This window comes from Nannospalax galili, unplaced genomic scaffold (genome assembly GCF_000622305.1).
Source record: "Nannospalax galili isolate Female #2095 unplaced genomic scaffold, S.galili_v1.0 scaffold611, whole genome shotgun sequence".
Taxonomy (NCBI): Eukaryota; Metazoa; Chordata; class Mammalia; order Rodentia; family Spalacidae; genus Nannospalax; species Nannospalax galili.
Genome location: NW_008330486.1, coordinates 863,211 through 883,372, shown reverse-complemented (window position 1 = coordinate 883,372; position 20,162 = coordinate 863,211). Strand labels below are relative to the sequence as shown.

The 20,162-nt window shown below is 42.2% G+C and overlaps 1 protein-coding gene across 2 annotated transcripts in view; it reads left to right on the top strand.

Annotated features, from left to right (window-relative positions):
- Positions 1 to 20,162, top strand: part of Cgnl1 (cingulin like 1) — a 194,381-nt gene that overhangs the window by 60,171 nt on the left and 114,048 nt on the right. For both annotated transcript variants that reach the window (XM_008847497.3, XM_008847489.3), the window contains exons 4-7: positions 669 to 774; positions 9,781 to 9,882; positions 11,057 to 11,205; positions 13,765 to 13,900. In XM_008847497.3, the coding sequence (XP_008845719.1) occupies positions 669 to 774; positions 9,781 to 9,882; positions 11,057 to 11,205; positions 13,765 to 13,900 (493 nt within the window). The remainder of the gene's footprint in view (positions 1 to 668; positions 775 to 9,780; positions 9,883 to 11,056; positions 11,206 to 13,764; positions 13,901 to 20,162) is intronic.

The window sequence follows — 20,162 nt, the reverse complement described above, 5'->3', positions numbered from 1 at the left end:
CCCCCCCCCTCCTTCCCTCCCTCCTTCCCTTCTTCCCTCCCTCTCTGTCTCTTTCTCTCTTGCTTTCTTTCACACCTGATTTGTTGAGAGGCTGGTGAGACAGAAAGCTTGTTTAAGGAACTTGACTTTCAGTCTTTCCATTGCCAGGGGTGTGGTGGTAGAAGTTAGTGGAAGGATCTGGTTAACTGTGGAAGTGAAGACAAAGGGCTGCTTGTACAGTCTCGGCACCGGCGTTTCTTCTTTTAAACATAGACTAAGGAAGTGAAAATCATTGCACATCTTAGCTCAGGATTTAAAAGTGAAGTGTGTATGTGAGAGGGACAGACAACTAGATACACAGAAATACATACACCCACACACAAAGAAAGGGAGAATTCCTTTTGGAGCAAATATGAGCATTTTAATCAAGTAATAGATTACTGTAGTCTCGCCAAGCCTGATTAGAATGCCTATGCTGTGCTCACGTATTTGGAAATGGAATCTCTATCCCTGAGTGGTAACATCTACCAATCCTACTCAGCACACACTGAGTCTGTCTGTAGCCTTAATTACCTCGGGTGTCTTGTAGATTACCTTAAAGGGCTTGTTGCTTTAGGGTCCAGGCCTACAGAGTGCTGGGAGGCCCACCGCAGGGTCCTTTAATGTTTCCTCTGCTGTCTGTTTTGCAGAAGCACCGACAATGAGGATGCCACTAAAAGGAAAGTCAACCTGGTCTTTGAGAAAATCCAGACTCTAAAGTCTCGAGCAGCGGGGAGTGCCCAAGGAAATAGCCAAGTAAATTGCAGTTTTATATTCGTAAAGCTTGACATATGGTGAAGGACTTGAGTCTTCAGCTGGCCACTTGTTGACAGCAGCAAGTGGGACGTTTACCCCAGGTAGCCCGCAGTGCCTCACATGAAGGGCCTGGCTTTAAACACAAGTTCAACACCTCTGATCCAAAACTCTGAAATCTATAATACTCTAAAACTATAACTTTTTTGAGTCCTGGTGTGGCACGTATGGAAAATTCAACACCTGACCACATATCTGTCATAGTCAAAATGCACAAAGCTATTAAAACCATTGTATAAAATCACGCTGAGCTCTGAGCTACCTATGCAGTGGAAACAAAGTTCACCTTTCTCTCTAGTCCACAGAATATATTACATACATGTGATACTCTAATTCCCCCTCCTCAAATTGCAAATCTGAAATACTTCTAAAGCCAGTCATCTTAGGTAAGTTGACCATAACCTGTATTTTGAATCTGTACTCTCTGGTTTCTTGGATAATTCCTAAGCTATATTGTGAGCAAGGCCAGATTCCAAAAGGCCAGAAGAAAAGAGCTGGTAGAGCCAAAGAACTCGATAGAGACTCCACAGATTGCACTGAGCTGGCGGGACCCTGGAGCTCTAACCCAGCCAAAGTAGTGGAAGCTCCGTGGATATCCAGGGAGGGAGGGTGTGGAGTGATACCAAATTCTTCTTTAAAAATACTGCCTGTTGGTCAGGGGTGATGGTGCTCACCTTTAATCTCAGCACTTGAGGGGCAGAAGCAGGCTGATCTCTGTGTGTTCTAGGCCAGCCAGAGCTATAGAGTGAGACCCTGTCTCAAAAAGTAAAAACAAAACAAGACAGAAATAAATAACAATAAAAACATCCCTGTTTAGTTGATTGTGCCAAATTGGAGTTGGGACTTAGTGTTTTTGTTTTAAATTTTTTGTTGTTGTTAAGGAGTCCTCATGCCATATTTGATAAGCATAAGCATATAGCATATGATAGAGTATATGACAGTATGATTGATAGAGTATATGACAGTATGATTGATAGAGTATATGACAGTTTATGATAGAGTATATGACAGTGTATGGTAGAGTATATGACAGTATATGGTAGAGTATATGACAGTGTATGATAGAGTATATGACAGTATATGGTAGAGTATATGACAGTATATGATAGAGTACGTGACAGTATATGGTAGAGTATATGACAGTATATGGTAGAGTATATGACAGTGTATGATAGAGTATATGACAGTATATGGTAGAGTATATGACAGTATATGATAGAGTACGTGACAGTATATGGTAGAGTATATGACAGTATATGGTAGAGTATATGACAGTGTATGATAGAGTACATGATGGTATATATGATAGAGTATATGCCTGATACACTCTGTGTCTTGTGGGAAGCAGTGTTTTAGAGAGGACTGCTAAAAACATGTTCCCCCTGGGCTGGTGAGATGACTCAGCAGGTAAAGATGCTTGTTGCCAAGTCTGATGACCTCTTTGATCCTAGAGACAGACATTGTAGAAAGAGAACTGACTCCTGTAAGTTGTCCTTGAACTTCACTTGTACACTGTGGCATGTACACACACACACACACACACACACACACACACACTAAAATAAATATGTAATTACAAATTTTTAAAGGAGGCTGGAGAGATGGCACAGTGGTTAAGAACATACTGTTCTTGCAGAGAACCAGAGTTTGGTTTCTAGCACCCGTGTCAGGTGGTTCACAACCGTCTATAATTTTAGCTCCAGGGGATCTGACACTTGGCAAATACTGCACTCACATGCACATACTTCCACATAGACATACACACACATACACATAATTAAAATGAACTGAATCTTAAAAAACAAACCGAACATGTTCCTGCACCCTACACTACCTTATGCTAGGACTCATTTCTTGCTTAAGTATCTTTCTCTCCCCTCCCAGGGAACTCTGCCTGAGAGGGACAGGGGAGATTTGAAGGCAGTAGGAAGAAGTGGGTCTGGAGCTGCTTTTTAATTTTGGAAACAGAAGTAAAGGGCAGTTTTATGTACAGCTAACACAGCTTTCAGGAGCTATACATAATTCTTGTTTATTCATTTTTTATTTGAATGTTTCATACCTTTACATATTGAATTTTAGTTGTTTTCACCCCCTCATTTCTCCTATTTCACAATTCTCTTAAAATATTTTATTATTTTTATTATTATTATTCTTATTGGTCTTTTTTGAGATAGGGTCTCCCTGTAGCCCCAGCTATCCTGGAACTCAGAGATCTGCCTACTTCTGCCTTCTGAGTGCTGGGATTAAAGGCATGCACCACCACACCTGACTTATTATTTTTATTTTATGTGTATGAGTGTTTGCCTGCATGTAGGTAGGTGCACCCATGTTGTGCAATGCCCACGGAAGTTAGAAGAAGGCATTGGATCCCCTGAAACTAGAGTTATGATGGTTGTTATCTGCTGTGTAGTGCTGGGATTGAACCTGAGTCCTCTGTAAGAGCAACCAGTGCTCTTAACCACTGAGCCATCTCTTCAGCTCCTCATAATTCCTTTTTTCTGAAAAATATTATTTATATTTTATGTGGATGTTTTCCTGTGCATATATAAGTGAACTATGCATGTGCCGTGCCTGCAGAGGCCAGAAGAGGGCAACAGATCGCCTGGAACTGGAGTTATAGAGGGCTGTTAGCTGCCATGTGGGTGCTGAGAACTGAACCTGGGTCCTCTGCAAGAGCAGCTAGTGCTCTTATCCATCTTTCCAGCCTCTCCTTTTTTTTGACAAATTCTCACCATGTAGCCCTGGCTGGCCTGGAACTTCCTACGTAAACCAGATCGGCTTTGAATTCACAAAGACCCATCTGCCATAGTGCCCCAACTTTAATTGTCCACATGTTTCAGTTTCTCTCCTCTCTTTCTTAGTTGGTCTTTCTGATTCTCTGTTGCCAAAAATTGGAAGTTTTATCTTTCAGGGGTTTGTTAAGTGATTCCCTAAGAGAGAATTTAAGAGTCTTTCCATTATGGGCTGAGACCATCTTGGAAATGGCAAAGCAGATAGGGTTTTGTGGGTTTTCTCTCTCTCTCTCTCTCTCTCTCTCTCTCTCTCTCTCTCTCTCTCTCTCTCTCTCTCCCTCTCTCTCCCTCTCTCTCCCTCTCTCCCTCCCTCCCTCCCTCCCTCTCCCTCCCTCCTTCCTTCCTTTCTCCTTCCCTTCCCTTCTTTTTTTAAACAATAGCGTACAATTCTCCCACTGGATTGAATTTAGAATCTAAAACGGATTGTTCTCATTCTAAGAAACTTGGCAGGCTTCTGATTTTGCCGTTAGGCTCCCATCCCTTTCCCAGGAGTCAGTGGGAAATCTCTCACTCCAGGTTTATGATACACAACCCACACCTGGATCATCAGTATGTGAGCCAAGATTCTGCCTCTTGTAGCTTTGATTCTTGCTTTTGTCTCTTTCCCTCACCACTTAACTGTAGAATTTTAGCCAAATCCTTTGGAGAGTATCATTCTGTTATTACTTCCATGGAAGAAAAGGAATGAGAGCTGTTAATATTCACACTCAGATCAGAGATTGTGCTTCCTAATAGGCTGTTTCATCTGGTCCCTCTTCATTGTGGAAATGCAATATCTAAAAGAAGAAAACAAATTTGGCCAAAATGTATTTTTTTATACTTGCTGACAGGCCTGTGAAGAAGGTGAGGGATGAAAGTCTATTTTGCAGTTATGGAGCAGTAATCTCCAGGGTGATGGAGGTTCTCAGCAATGACTGGGAGCACAGAGACGGGCTTTGGGCGGAACATCATGCAACAGGTGTTTCTGCAACAGATACTTATTTTTATGTTGTTTCATTGGGGGTATAACAGAGTAAGTTGCACAAATCTTACCTGTGTGGTTCACTGGGTTTTTAACACGTATCTGTGTCTGCACCTGTGCAAATACTACTCCCACAGGAAGTTCTCCTCACCCAGAAGTTTTCCTGTGTGTACTGTTTCCCAGTCAGTCATGTGCCCTCATCTTGAGGTAATCACAGTGTGACTCCTATCATCTAGATTAGTTTGCTTTTGGTCTTTTTGAGACAAGGTCTCCCTGTAGCCTCAGCTGGCCTGGAACTAGCTATGTAGACCAGACTGGCCTTGAACTCACAGAGATCTGCCTGCCTCTTGAGTACTGGAATTAAAGGCATTCACCACCACACTCGGCTTAGGTTTACCTTTCTTAAATTTCATGTAAATAAAAATTTACGTGATGTACTCTTACATGTCAGTGAAATTCATTTATGTTATATTTATCAGTAACTCTGTGTGTGTCTGTCTGTGTGTGTGTGGGGGGTATTCCTGATGAACATTTCTAGTTTAGAGCTATTAGGAATAAAGCTACAAAGAGCATTATTGTACATGCATTTGTTTTGGTGAACACATTTACTCACTAATGTCTCTTAGTATGTAAGGAAGAGTAAAATTTCTGAGTCGTAAAGTAGGCAAAAGGTTAGCTCTAAGTACTATGAATGATTGTAGGAAGTGGTACAGACCATTTTCATCCTCACAGAGGCACACACCAGAGGCACACCGGTTGTTAGACCCCAACACTAAAATGCTCTACTGTGTTCCTTTGGTTCTTTTCTCTCTCCATTCATTCTCTTCACATCTAAATACTATGTGTTTAGAGAATGCTTTGAAATCTAGTAATGTTTGTCTCTCAACTTGATTTTTCAATAGATTTATTTTTATTTTGTGCTTATGAGTGTTTCTTGTGTGTATGTATGTGCACAGAGGCTAGAAGAGGGTGTTGGATCTCCTGGAACTGCAGTTACAGATTTTGAGCTGCCATGTGGGTGCTGGGAATTGAACTCAGACGCTCTGCAGGAGCAGCCAGTGCTCTAAACCGCTGAGCATCTCTCCAGCCCTCTCTTCCAACTTTGTAACTTTCTTCTTTTCAACTTTGTCTTGGCTATTCTGAGTCTTTTATCTGTCCAAGTAAACTTCAGAATTTCCTGACAGCAGGAGATAGAGAGTGCGGGATTTTGTCTGGGGTTCCATTGGGTATAGAGATCAATTTGTTCAAAATGAGCTCTTGGTACCCTTCTTGAACATGAGCCTTCTCCCCATTTATTTACAGAAGCTTCTCCCAGGAGTGCTTTGTCATCTCTAAAATCTTGTGTGTCTTTCATTTTGATTCCTTTGCTTTCCAGCTCCATTCACTCTTTTCCACTTAGGGCTGTTTTCTTCCACCCCGGGGAACTTTCCTATTCCATCCCGCTGCCTTTTCTGTTGACAAGGCGTTCTCTCTGTGTTGTTTGATATTGTTGTTCATCCATTCTTGTGTTTGAAGATATCTAGTTGACAACTAGTTGGCAGGTCGTGTGTGTGTGTGTGTGTGTGTGTGTGTGTGTGTGTGTGTTTGTGTGTGTTTGAGACAGGGTTTCACTTGCAGCCTTGACTGGCCTGGAACTTGCTATGTAGACCAGGCTGTCCTTAAATTCACAGAGTTCTGCTTGCCTCTGCTGGGATTAAAGGTGTGCACTATCACACCCAGCTGGCGAATATTGTTTTGACTAATAACTTTAGAGATGGCGTTTGTCTCTTGGCCCCCATGGGCTCCCCTTGGAAGTCAGGCAGCATTCTTAATATTGTTCTGCTGTGAGGATTGATCTCAGCTGTTTGAATATTTAATCTTCCATTTTTAGAAATTTGAGTTTATTGTGTCTAAATGTGCTTTTCTTATGCTTATCCTACTCGGGGTTCGCTGTGTTCTTGACTTGATAGGTTGCTGGCCCTCATCAGATCTGAAATATTCTTGGTCATTGTTTTGAATATTGCTTCCACCTTCTTCCTCAGATTCTATTTGCATGAGTGTTAGAACTTTTGATGGTAACCCTTGCTCTCTCTGTGTGTCTGTGTGTGTCTGTATGTATAGCTCTGTATCTGTGTGTCTGTGTATGTGGCTCTGTGTGTGTGGGTGACTGTGTGCAAATCTGTGTGTGCATCTGTATATGTGTATGTGTCTGTGTGTATGTGTCCATGTGTGTCTGTGTGCTGGTGAGTGTATCTGTGTATGTGTCTGTGTCTGTGTGTATGTGTCCGGGTCTGTGTGTGTGTGTCTGTGTAAGTGTGCATCTGTGTGTGTCTATATGTGTCTATGAGTATGTGTGTGTGTATCTCTGAGTGTGTGTCTGTGTATGTATCTGTGTGTGTACACCTCTGTGTGTGTCTGTGTTTCTCTGGGTATGTATCTATGTGTGTCTGTGAGTGTCTCTGTGTGTGTCTGTGCATGTGTCTATGTGTGTCTGTGTCTATAAGTATCTCTCTCTCTCTGTGGTTTCATTTGGTGTTTCAGAAACTGGATATTTTCTGTTGATCTTTCAAATTCACTTATTTGGTTTGCTGGATATCTCTATCTTCTCCTAAGGCTTAAGGGCTTATTCTTTTATATTTTGTTGCATTTATTTATTGTGTGCACACTTGTGTTTGTGTCTTCATGTCTGTGTGTATGTGTTTGGGCACAAGTGCATGTGTGTGGAGGTCAGAGGACAGCTTGCAGGAGTCGGTACTTTCCTTCTACCATGTGAGACTTGGGGATCAAGCTTGGGTTTTCAGGTTCAGTGGCACATGCATGTACTCATTGAGCCACGTCACCAGCCCAAGGCTTATTCCTTTAAAATGTCTTTAAGCAACTCTTCTTCATCCTCCTTTAAGGACGAGTCTTCATGTTTATCTTTTTCTTCTTGGTGTGTGTGTGTGTGTGTGTGTGTGTGTGTGTGTGTGTGTTTTGTATTCACATGTGTGTGGGTGTATGTGTGTGCGGGTATATGTGTTTCTTGGTGTGTGTGTGTGTGTGTGTGTGTGTGTGTGTGTGTGTGTTTTGTATACTTACATGTGTGTGGGTACATGTGTGAGCAGGTAGATGTGCATATGTGTGCATGCGTGTAGAGGTTGCTGTCAGGAATCTTCCTCACTCTTCCATCCTATTCTTTGAGGTGGGGGTCTCTGAATCGAAGCAGGGACTCACCGATGTGTATCTATCTAGTCTCACTAGCAGCTTGCTGTGGGGAATCCCCTGTCTGCCTTGTGAGGCTGAAGTTACAGATGAGCCACCACCCCCACCTGGGATTTATGTGGCTTCTGGGGATCTGAACTCTGGTCCTTTGGCTTGCACAGCAAGCACTTTAACCACTGAGCCACTTCCCCATCCCCTAGGGGAAATTCTTATGAGTCATTTAATGAGTTCCTTTATTCCACATTGTGTGGCCATTCTAGAATGTCCATTTGATTATGCTTAGATTCTAATTACTGTGGAAAACCATCATTTTATCCATTTTGCTCATAATTTCTTCTATTTAAAAGAGTACTATTTCCAGTTCTCTTGACTTACTTCTTGTTCAACTTCTATCTAGTCCTCTCCATGTCTGTTGGCATTTTCCTTCCATATTGCTTAGTTGCATTTTTGAATGTCCAGAGTTTTCTGATTGCATGCTGGGCATAGTGGCTGGCAAGGGCTCTGGGCTGTGCTCTCTTCCACTGAAGGGTGTTCATTTTCTTCTGACAGTTGAACTAAGTGCTGGTCACTTCATTCTGTAGATTCTGTTGCTTTAGGCTTTGCCAGGGTGGGTCTCATTAAGGTTTTACCCTCATTCCTGTGGCATGGCCCACATTCCTTTCCTGGATCTCAATTGAACCCAGGGTATCAGCCAAGCCTTCCCAGCTTTACCTGAGTTGTAACTCCAGCCTTCCCTAACTCAGCACAACCTGTGGTGTGTTGTTTGGTTCTTTACCTCCTAGCAGCAATTTATTTTTCTCTCAACTTTTAGAATCTTGCCTTGCTCATAAAATAGCTCAGGAATCATCAAAGAAACTAAAGATACTTATTTTCTTTTTGGAAAATCATTTTTGCCAAAGTGTCCTTACCTCCCCATGACCCTTATCCTGAAATTGATGTTTATGTTTGAACTCTTAATTCCCATGTCTTCTTCATCTGTGAGTGGCTCCCCTTTTGTTTGGGCCCCTTTTATTCTCAAATTAAATTAATAAATTATTTTTGTTGGTTGGTTTTGTTTTGCAGTGCTGGGAATTGAACACTGGGCTTCACACGTGTTAGATGAATACTTATACTACTGAGTTACATCCCCAGCCCAATAAACTTGATGTGTTTAGAGCAATTTTAAGTTCAGAGCTGAATTGAGTTGAAAGGTCAAGAATTTCCCAGGCCTTAACATGCTCCTCTGGAGTGGTACCTTTGTTACTCTGGGCAGATTCTGCCATGTCCTTAACATTCAAGCTGGGATTTATTCTCAGTGGCATACATTGTATTAGGTGTGTGTATGTATGTGTTTGTGTGTGTGTACATGCATGTGGAGACTAGAGGTTGATGGGTGTTTTTCTCAAAAACCCAGCTTTGGGGAGGCAGAGATAGGAGGATCCTTGGGGCTCACTGGCCAATTTGCTTAGCCTATTTGATGAGCCCCAGGCTAGTGAGAGACAATGTCAAAAAAAAAAAGTGAACAGTGTCTGAGGTTTTCCTCAGGCCTCCATACTCACATGGTCACACACATGCACCTGTATACACAAACACACACACACACACAGACACATACATCACACACACCACATGGACACAGACACACACACACACACACACACACACACACACACACACAAAGAAGCTTTTTAAGTTTCACTGCTTCTAAATTTTATACCTTAATATTTCATAATATTAAAGACTTCCAACAAATACACTATGTTACTTAAGTTTTAGCCATGTTGGACCATGGTGAGAAATCTGGCAAAATAATCCATGTGGCTGTGGTGAATGTTGTAAAGTTCACTTGTTCTGGTGGGGGTGGGTATTACAATGAACTCTTGGGGAGAGCGTGGCAGGGGTTGACGTTTGAATTGAGCCTTGAGATAGCTAGTACTCTGCCTCATCTGTCCCTTCCTTGATGATATCTTGGGGGAAGATAATTGCAGTAAAGCATCCTGAGCATTTAAATTAGGGTGCCTTTACAATTCGTTGCAGGCTTCTAATTCTTCATCTGAAGTCAAAGGTCTGTTGGAACAGAAAAACAAGCTGACTTTAGAAGTGGCTGAACTTCAGAGACAGCTGCAACTAGAGGTGAAGGTATCTAGCATTTCCTTGTTTTTCCCTTAATCTTGGTTGATAAAAAATTCTTTAAATACATTGGGATGCCCACGTGAGGTGGAAGCCAATTAAAAAATTACTTTTATGCCGGGTGTGGTGGTGCACGCCTTTAATCCCACCACTGGGGAGGCAGAGGCAGGCGGATCTCTGTGAGTTCAAGGCCAGCCTGGTGTACATAGTGAGTTCCAGGACAGCTGGGGCTACAGGGAGACACTGTCTCAAAAAGACCAAAAAAACAAAATTACTTTTATATTTTACATTATGTATATGTGTGTGTATCTATCTGAGGATGTGCTTGTGTTTTTGTGCAGAGCCTGTGGAGGCCAGAAGAGGGTATTGAACCCCCTGGAGCTGGAGTTGCTGTTGTGAGCCACCTGATGTGGGTGCTGGGAACTGAACCTGGGTCCTCTGTAAGAGCAGTATATGTGCTCTTAATCACTGAGCCATCTCTCCAGCCTCCAAAATAAATGCAATTCCTCCTAAGAGAAACATTCTGCTTCATCACTGAGTAAATTCCTGTGTATTTGGCAACTGCCTTCCAAAGAATTTTTTTTTTAAGTAGCCAAATTATACAGAAACTGCTTGCTTTGAGTAAAAGAAACACTGTTGGATTGAGACAGACCAATGGGAAACTATGTGCTGTTACTACACAAAGGATCTGAACTTAACTAATAGAAACTATAAAATGAGGTTTAGCTGTGTTTATGGTTTTCTTTAAAAATATTACGGTTCATTACATATAAATATTTAATACTCTTTCTAGTTAGGAACTTCTAAACCTTGATTACATGGTTTGATTAAGTTGTTTAATAACTAAGGAAGAAGCACACAGAGTCCATTAGAGTTTAGAATAGGCTTCTGGATGGGACTTAGTTGGTAGAGTGTTTGCCTAACATGCATGAAACCCTGGAGTCCATCCCCAGCACTGCATAAACTGGGCGTGGTGCTGCCCGCTGTAATCCCAGCACTAGGGAAGTGAAGGCAGGAAGATCAGTTCAAGATCATTCTTTGTTACATAGGTAGTTTGAGGCCAGCCTGGGATTCATGAGACCTCATCATAGGCAGACAGACAGACACACACACACACACACACAGAGTAGGCTTCTGTGTTGATGGATGGTAGAGGTTCTTCAAAATCACTGATTCCTGTTAGAACCATCAGAACATCAAAGAGGAGAGAGAGAGAATGAGAGCGGACATAGAAGAGCTGTGTGGCCAGCACAGGAGCAAGGTGGAAGAGAACTCTGAGTTGCAGCGACGGCTGGAGGAGAGCGAAGGCGAGCTGCGGAAGAGCTTGGAGGAGTGAGTGCTGGGCCCTGAGTCCCCACACTTCCCGGGGTGTATGTCCAGAACTCTTCTGTCCTTTTCGCTCTGCCCAGCCCTCCGACTATTTAAGACTGCTTATCCTTCTTTCCTTCTTTTCTCTTATAAAACTGCAGCAGGTGATGTGCACAGGCTGGCAAACAGGGAGGTCAGTAATGATCTGACCCTTTGTGCCCCTTGAGCATGACTTGTAAAATTTTAGCCCCTAAAGGGAACCTCATAGCAGGTGATGAAACGCAGGGAGCCCTGAGCGGTGAGATGGAAAGACTTAAGATTTTAAGTGCAGAGCCCTGAGTGGTGATAATATAATGACCAACATTTCCAGTGGGAACCCTGAGCCGTGATATCTAACAACTAAGGTTTCCCAGAGTCTGGGCCCAGTCTCGAAAAATACACCTGATCTGGTGTCCACAGTCTCCCTTGCTCCTTGAATCCTGAGTGGGGCTGGTCTCTGATGTGTGCTCACCCCTGTTCAGCCTGTAGAAAGGGTAAGCCTAAGGTGGCCCTGGTTGCTGCATTATTCTATGAAACTAGGTGGGAAAGGGATCTAAAATCAAGTCTGAATGTGCACAACACTATGTGGACATGTTGAAAGTCTTAGGTTCAGTGTTAGGCCAGAGTGAAAATACTGAAGGAGATGCAGGAAAAATGAGATGTTATGTAAGAAGGCATTGGACAATCCTTGTAGGTTTAAACCTTACAAAGAAAATTAAAATCATTGTCTGTGTGTGTATGTGCATGTGAGTGCAGGTGCCCTTGGAGGCCAGAAGAGGCCATCAGACCCCCTGGAACTGGAGTTATAGGTGGTTGTGAGCCACCCCATGTGGGTGCTAGGAAGTGCACTTGGGTTCTCTGTATGATCAGTACTCACTCTCAACCACTGAGCTGTCGTTCCAGCTCTGATCCTTGCAGTTCTGGTGATGGAAATTGTGCTTTAAAAACACTGATAGAGATGCTGGGGATGGGGCTCGGTTGGTAGAGGAGGCCCTGGGTTCCATCCCCAGCACTGCATAAATGGGGTGATGGCACACACCTGTAGTCTCAGCATTTGGGAAGTGGCAGCAGGAGGATTAGAAGTTTAAGATCATCCTTTGCTACAAAGGAGTTCAAGCCCAGCCTGGCCTATAATGAAATTTTATCTCAAAACAAAACAACAAAATAAGATAAAAAACCCAATAAAACAAAAGGTTAATTTCAGAAAATAAGAAAAAAGAATCAGAAAATTCACAGCATAGTAAAGTTTCTGCAGAATGAAAAGATACAGTTGTGAGTGTGATTTAGAGGCTAGTGAATTTTCCTTGTCAGGTGGTGATTATTCTGGGGTTTGTGGATCTTGCAATCTTGTATCCATTTAGCTCTACCACCATTTCCTGAACATGGCCACAGGCAATGTCACAAATGAGTGAGCCTGGCTGTGTTACAGTAACACTAGGACAGTGAGCTTGGGCTGTGTTAGTATTTCTCACTGTTGTGATAAAGACAAAGAGGAAAGATGCATTTAGCTGACAGTTTCAGTAGATTCAGTCCAGCATGGCAGGGTGTGTGGTGGAACAGCTCACACCATGGCGGGAGGGAAGGAGAGAGGAGAGAGAGAGAGAAAGAGAGAGAGAGAGAGGAGAGAGAAAGAGGGAGAGAGAGGAGAGGAGAGGGGAGAGAGGAGAGGAGAGGAGAGGGAGAGAGAGAGAGAGGACAGAGAGGAGAGAGGGAGAGAGAGAGGAGAGAGAGAGAGGAGAGAGAGAGAGGAGAGAGAGAGAGATGGGGTGGGGAAGGAAGAAGAGGGAGAGAGAGGAGAGAGAAACTATGTATGGGCTTTCCCTTTCACCCCTTTGAATTCCATCCAGGTCCTTAGCCTATGGATGGTGCTGCCCATATTCAGGGTGGGCCTTCCCCTCTTAGTTACCGCCCCCCCCCATCTTCATGGACACACCTGGAGATGTGTTTTACTAATTTCCTAGGCATTTCTCAATCCAGTCAAGTTGACAATCAGTATCAACTGTTACAGGCTGGCACTGCAATTAAACAATGACACAAACTAAAAGCAAAAGGTATGTTTATTTTGCATATAAAATACTAGTTGTACTGATCAAATAATCTATTTATTTATTTATTTATTTTTTGGTCTTTTTGAAACAGGGTCTCTCTGCAGCCCCAGCTGTCCTGGAACTCACTATGTAGACCAGGCTGGCCTTGAACACACAGAGATCTGCCTGCCTCTGCCTCCCAAGTGCTGGATTAAAGGCATGCACCACCACGCCCAGCATGTTTCCTCATCTTTTACATCCAAATTGTAGTGCTCCATGGTGTCTTTGGGGTAGAAAATGTCCTTGTAACTCTTGTAACTCTGTTGGCTGAATTAGGCCATAGCCCTGAGTCCTCAGCAGGTGCATTTCCAATGCAGCACAGAGCATGTTGGGAGGGTTCTTGGAACTATGGATGACTATGTAACAGGCTGAAGGTCTATGGTCAGAACAGGTGAGGACTGAGGATCCTAGGGTCTCTCTGATGAACCTCTGTCTCCTCCTACCCCTCCACCAATAGGCTGTTCCAGGTGAAGATGGAGCGGGAACAGCACCAGACTGAGATCAGAGATCTGCAGGACCAGCTCTCAGAAATGCATGATGAACTGGACAGCACCAAGCGATCTGAGGACAGAGAGAAGGGAGCACTGATTGAGGTAAGGGCACTGGGGGCCAGCTTTGGAGGACTGGGTACTACAAGGCACTCTGTTGTGTGTATTTTTCCTGCATGTGTCTATTGTTAGATTCTGTGCGAATATTTTCTCTAAATATTGTTTTAGGAAAACTTTCAACCACGATGAAAAGTAAAAAGAATAAAGCATTAGAGGCTGGGGAGATGGCTCAGTGGTAAAGTGCTTGCCCTGCAAGCATAAGGACCTGGGTTCAATCCCTAGAAACCATGTAAGAATAGCTGGGTGGACATAGTGGCGTGTACTTGTAATCCCATTGCTGGGAGACACTGTCTCAGTAACAGAGTGGATGGCACATGAGGGATGACACCAGAGGTTGACTTCTGACACACACACACACACACACACACACACACACACACAGAGGAAGAATTGTGCATTCGCATTCATAGATCCCACTCACAGGTCCAAGACTTGTCAATATTTTGCCTTATTTCCTCCACTTATTTATCTGCTCATCTATTCATTCTTTTAGTTAGTCTGAATGATTTTGAAGCAAATTACAGATCATGCCTCCTCAAATTTTCAGTATGTGTCTTCTCTTTTATAGAGTTTAGGTACCATTCTGGCACAGCTACAATGCCATTATGCTAATTAACAAACTTATGATTTCTTTACTATAAACATAATAGTGAATCTCTCTGTATAATATATTTATAACATAATCAAAAGTCTTTGCCTTTCAGTGAAAGTGGAGCTTCACCATCAAATTCAAAAGGGACAAAAGACTTTCCTGTAATTCCTTGTGTTGATATTTTATGGGTTCCAAAAGAAAAGATGTTTTCTTAGCGCCTGGAAAGCCTCCCAAGTTGCTGTTCTTCCCTCATAATTCAAGTGTGCCATTATTAGGCGCCCATTCCCCTAGCACTGTCCTTCTGCATCTGCTTAGTTCTCTGCTTTGCACTGGTTTCGCATCTCTTTCTTCTAGCACTCTCTGCGAAGGGTCATCTTCTTTACTGTCTTTGCTTCTTCTCTCATTCCACGCACAGCATTAGTGCTGAATGACAGAACAAAATAATAATTTTCAGCCAGGTGTGGTGGTACACACCTTTAATCCCAGCACTTGGGAGGCAGAGGCAGGAGGATCTCTGTGAGTTCGAGGCCAGCCTAGTCTACATAGTGAGTTCCAGGCCAGCTGGGGCTATAGGGAGACCCTGTCTCAAAAAGCCAAAAAAAAAAAAAAAAAAAAAAAAAAAAAAAAAATTTCTTTTTTTCACTATTTAATTTACTTTACAAAGTTACCATATTCTAAAATGAAGTAATTCTAAGATGAACTGCATACTATTTTAATATTTTTATTTTTGGACATGTTTCATATAGCTCAGGCTTGAAATGTAGCTGATGATGACTTTGAACTCCTGGTCTTCCTGCTTCCACCTCCTGAGTGCTGGGATTACAGGTATGCATCACCATGTCCACTTTTATGTGGTGCTGGGTGTGGGGGATGGAACCAGGGCCTCATGCATGTTAGGCAAGCACTCTACCAGCTAAGCCACATCTCTTGTTCACTTCTTTAACTTTAAAAAAAAAATTATTTTTATCTTTTTTTTATTTTTGAGACAGGGTCTCCCTGTAGTCCGAGCTGACTTGCAACTCACTATGTAGACCAGTCTCGCCTAAATCTCACAGAGAATCAACTGCCTCTGCTTCCCATGTGCTGTGATTAAGGGCGTGCACCATCATACCTGGCTCCTATTTTTTTTTTTTGTCATTTAAAATTATCTGTATGTGAGTATGCACATGAGTGCAGTGCCTGTGGAGGCCAGAGGGATTGGATCCCCCTGGAGCTGGAGTTACAGGTAGTTGTGAACTGCCTTATGTGGGTGCTGGGAACTGAACTTGGGTCCTCTGGAAGAGGAGTAGGTGCTCTTAACTTCTGAGTCATTCATCTCTCCAACTCCCAGCCCCCACTTCTTGAACTAAACACAATTTAGTCAACAGATTAGTGGGATTATTTATTCAACAGATTAGTGGGATTATGTACATTGGTAGGCTGGATAAGGACCTAAACTGTGGAATGGACCACATCTTTCTTTTCCCCTTTCCTTCCTTCCTTCCTTCCTTCCTTCCTTCCTTCCTTCCTTCTATAAAGGGTATTTAGATTCAGGAAAATTATGAAGAAGTTTGAAGAACACTATTCTTTTCTTTTTTTTTTTGATACAGGGTCTCCCTTTAGCTCCAGCTGGCCTGGAACTCAATATATAGACCAGACTGGCCTCAATCTCATACAGATCAACCTGCCTCTCTCTTCCCAGCACTGAAAAACATAGATCTGGAGTTACCAGTACTGGTTGTTTGTGCCTTTCCAGACAGGACCTGTGTCATCTGCAGGCGGGAGGTAGGGAGGCACTGTTAGCACTTCCAGCCTAAGTATTTTGCTTTCACCTTGGGGGAAAAAATCTCCCCCAATGATTTTATCATTTTCCTCTGACTTTTCAGTAACATTTAAAATATGATCTATGGTTTCCATGGCACTAATAGAAGAGATCCCATCTTCCAGTCACTTTCAATTTATTCTTCATATCTTAATAAGAAGTAGCCTGGAGGAATTTGATAAGAGATTCAAGTTGGGGCCAGGTTTTCCATGGCTTTTGGCTCAGAACAGATTCTTAAACACAATGAACATTGAACCTGTAAGCTTTTGCATGTCTGAAAAATATTGAAGGCTCTGTGCTGTGTGGCCTGTGTAGCAGTCCAGACTTTTTATGAAATCTCCTTCTGACTCTAGTGCTGGGGACTGAAGCTAGGGCATTCTGCACGCTACACACATGCTGAGCTACTGCGTTGTACCCCAGCCCAGAAATATGTCACTTTTTGTTAAATAACATCAGGCTTCTATATGGAATCTATAAAATAACATCTGGAAAAACTAAAACAATGAAAAGGAAAGCATAATAGAAAGTGCTTTGTTAAGCCAGTAGCTGATGAACAATAGGAAAGATCTCTATTATTAATTGAATTGATGGGTCTGAGAACCTTTTTTTTTAAGTCAGGGGATCATGTAGCCCAGGCTGGACTCACACTTACTATGTAGCTTTCAACTCCTGATCCTCCTGTCTCCACCTCCCCATGCTGGGATTACATGGGTGCACACCACCATGCCTGTTTTTCTTTTCAATGCAGTATTAAGGCTGGAACTCTGGGTCTCGTGCATGCTAGGCAAGCATCTACCAAACAAGCTACATCCCCAGCCCCTGAAAACTATAATTTTAATTTAAAAAACTATAAAAGACTACTTATTATTTGTGTATTATTTTGTGTATTTATGTGTTCCCATGGCTTGTGAGTGAGGGTCAGTGGACAACTTTTGGGAATTAGCTCTTCCTTTTACTTCTTATGAGTTCTGGCACTTGAACTCAGGTCACCAGGCTTATACTGCAAGGGCCTTTACCTGTTGAGCCATCTTACCAGACCTTTTCTTTCTTTTGGCCAAGAAAAGGTTTATTTCATCATATACTTCCAGGAAATAGTTCATCACTAGGGAAGTTGGAGCAGGAGCTCAAGGCAGGAACCCAGACGCAGGAATTGTGTAGACAGCATGGAGAAACACTGCTTACCAGCTTGTTCTCTCTTGCTTCCTCAGCTGCTTTTCTTTTCTTTTTCTTTTTTTTAAAAAATAATTTATTGAGAATTTCATACAGCAATATAAGCATATAAGGTGTTTTGATCAAATCTGTGCCCACTCCCTCCCCTCTAACTCCTCCCATATCTCCCCATCATTTTTTTCTGATAACTTCGTGTACTCTTTCTTCTTTTTTTTATGGGGCTTTTTGCTACTCTGACATTCCCCCCTCTGAAGAGGTAACCCTAAAATCTTTTAGGGACTAGATAAGAGCTCCCAAATACTTTAGACATTTTTGGCCTTTGCAATGGAGTATGTTGCTAAGAGACCCTGGGACATTTTGACTTTTAGCCAAGAAGCTGGCAACTTTTCTTTAGGGTCTTTCTACCCTAACTGCCTAGCCAATTCCTATCTCCTATTCTTATCACACCATCCTCTGAAGGGGTTACCTAAATTGCCAATAAGGAATAGGAACGCAGACCGCTCTGGCTTCTTCCATGCTGAACAGGGACACAGGGTGAGGCAATTGGAGTGCCCCTTTAGTGGGTCTATCTAAAAGACTCCCAAATTGCATAACTCTTAACTGTAGGGAGAAAAGAAAGACCTTGAATCATGAATAGGAGATGTGAAGGAGAAAGGCAAGAGTAATTAGCATTACAAGTTCTAGAGAGGGAACTAGAAAAAAGTCGAAACAGGGCAAATTTCAAATGTTTATGAGAGTCCATTGGAGTTTCTTGTTGAGAGCTTCCACAAGCATCCCCCTATTGGGTTATTACTCATTTTTCTCTTGTCTGCCAAGGCTGGACTTGAGAGTGATGGAGGATTTGCTTTCAGGCATTTTGATAGCTGTTGGAGTGGTTAGAATCAGTGTCAGTTCCCTCTCAAAGTCTTCTAGATAGGGGGAGAAAACAAATATGGCCATCATTTTAGAACAATAGCTGGTTGTCTCCGTTAGCTACAGGTGGGCACTACGGTATTGCAGACCAAGATTTGAAGTCTTACATCTGAGCAGCACTTTCTGATTCAGAACAAAATCATCAATGAGAGATAATTGTCTAAATAACTTTTTATATGGACTTAAGCCTAATGTCTGAGAAGTATAATCCCTTAACTCTTAACAAAATATACTGATCACTTTATTCTTTGGTTAAACTTTCCTTTTGGGTGTTTAAGACCCTACAGTGGCCCAAATAAATCAATTCATATTTACACTTAAGGTTGTTTGAGGATCTGTTCCTCAGGGGTCACATGGACTTGGGAGGAGCCCCTGGCTCCTTTCTTTTACCTGTTCCATCTATGTGAAGATAAGTCAAAGGCCCTACTCAACCATAGCTGGCTTCACTTGGAAGCATGGAGGAACTGTTTCCTCTGAGTTGATCCTTGTCTTTGTAGACTGGACACTGGTTCAAGTCCATTTGGTGGGATCTCCATGGCCTCCCTGAAGAAGAGGATAGGTGACTCACCACAGTTACAGGACATTTTGAGAGATGTTCCATAGTCCCCTGGAACTTAGTCAATGTTGGAGGGCAAGGGGCAGAAACTGTCCTTTAAGTCCCTCTGACCAGATTAGGTTAGTTCCACCAGTCTGGTACTTTTAATTACCATGTGCTATGTAGATAAAGCTTGGGTAAAAAGCCAAATATTCTCAGGTAAACTTGACTAGATATGTATTTTGTTCCTTAAACTAGTTGACTAAACTATGACCTTAGAAAATTTAAGATTATGTATATATTATTTCTGTCTCATTCTTTATATATCATAACAAACCTACACAGGCCTTTATCACTTGCTTAGGCTTTTTCATTTTTTCTGTCTATTTTGTAAAATATCTCCATTCTCATATCCTTTTAACATATTTTACATTCTCATTTTCTTTTTTTAATAATTATGAGACATAATAACATTAACAAATTTTCCATCTGTTGTGAGAATTCTTTTCCTGGGGATACTAAACAATGCTTATTTCCTTTTAAGGGTCTAGTGTCAAACCAATATTTGATTAAAGTTTTACTGGGGAACCAATGAATTTTCTGAGCTTACTTACCAAGATAACTGAGGGGTTGCTGAAGTATATGAATGACCTGAGGGTATGCACATTGGAAAGCCTTTACTCAGCATGGGTCAAGCCTTCTCTTCGTAGCCTCCCCAGATTGCATACTTTAGCCCTCACCAAATCCAGGAGACCATGTGTGATTAGGGCCAAATTACATACAGTTGGCTGGGAAGAGTGGCTGGATACTCTGGTGCGGGTCCAGTGACCCTGCTTGCCCCTCCTTTAACGAAGGAGCACAACTGTCAACAAGCCCAATTGTGACAATGTTTAGCAATCAGGCACTGCTGAAGTCATGATGATGGTAGTTATTTCATGCAGAAGAGACTGCTGTACAGTATCATCGTATTAAAAGGACATGGAATTTAAAAGGATTTGGTGCCAGGATCCACATATGAGGGAGAACATATGTCTTATTTTTCTGAGCCTGTATTACTTCACTTAGTATAACAGTTTATAGATCCATCCATTTACCTGTAAATTTCATTATTTCATCTTTCTTTACTGCTGAATAGAACTCCATTGTGTAAATGTACCACATTTTTGTTAACCACTCGTCAGTTGAGGGACACTTAGGTTGCTTCCATCTCTTAGCTATTGTGAAAAGAGCAGCAACA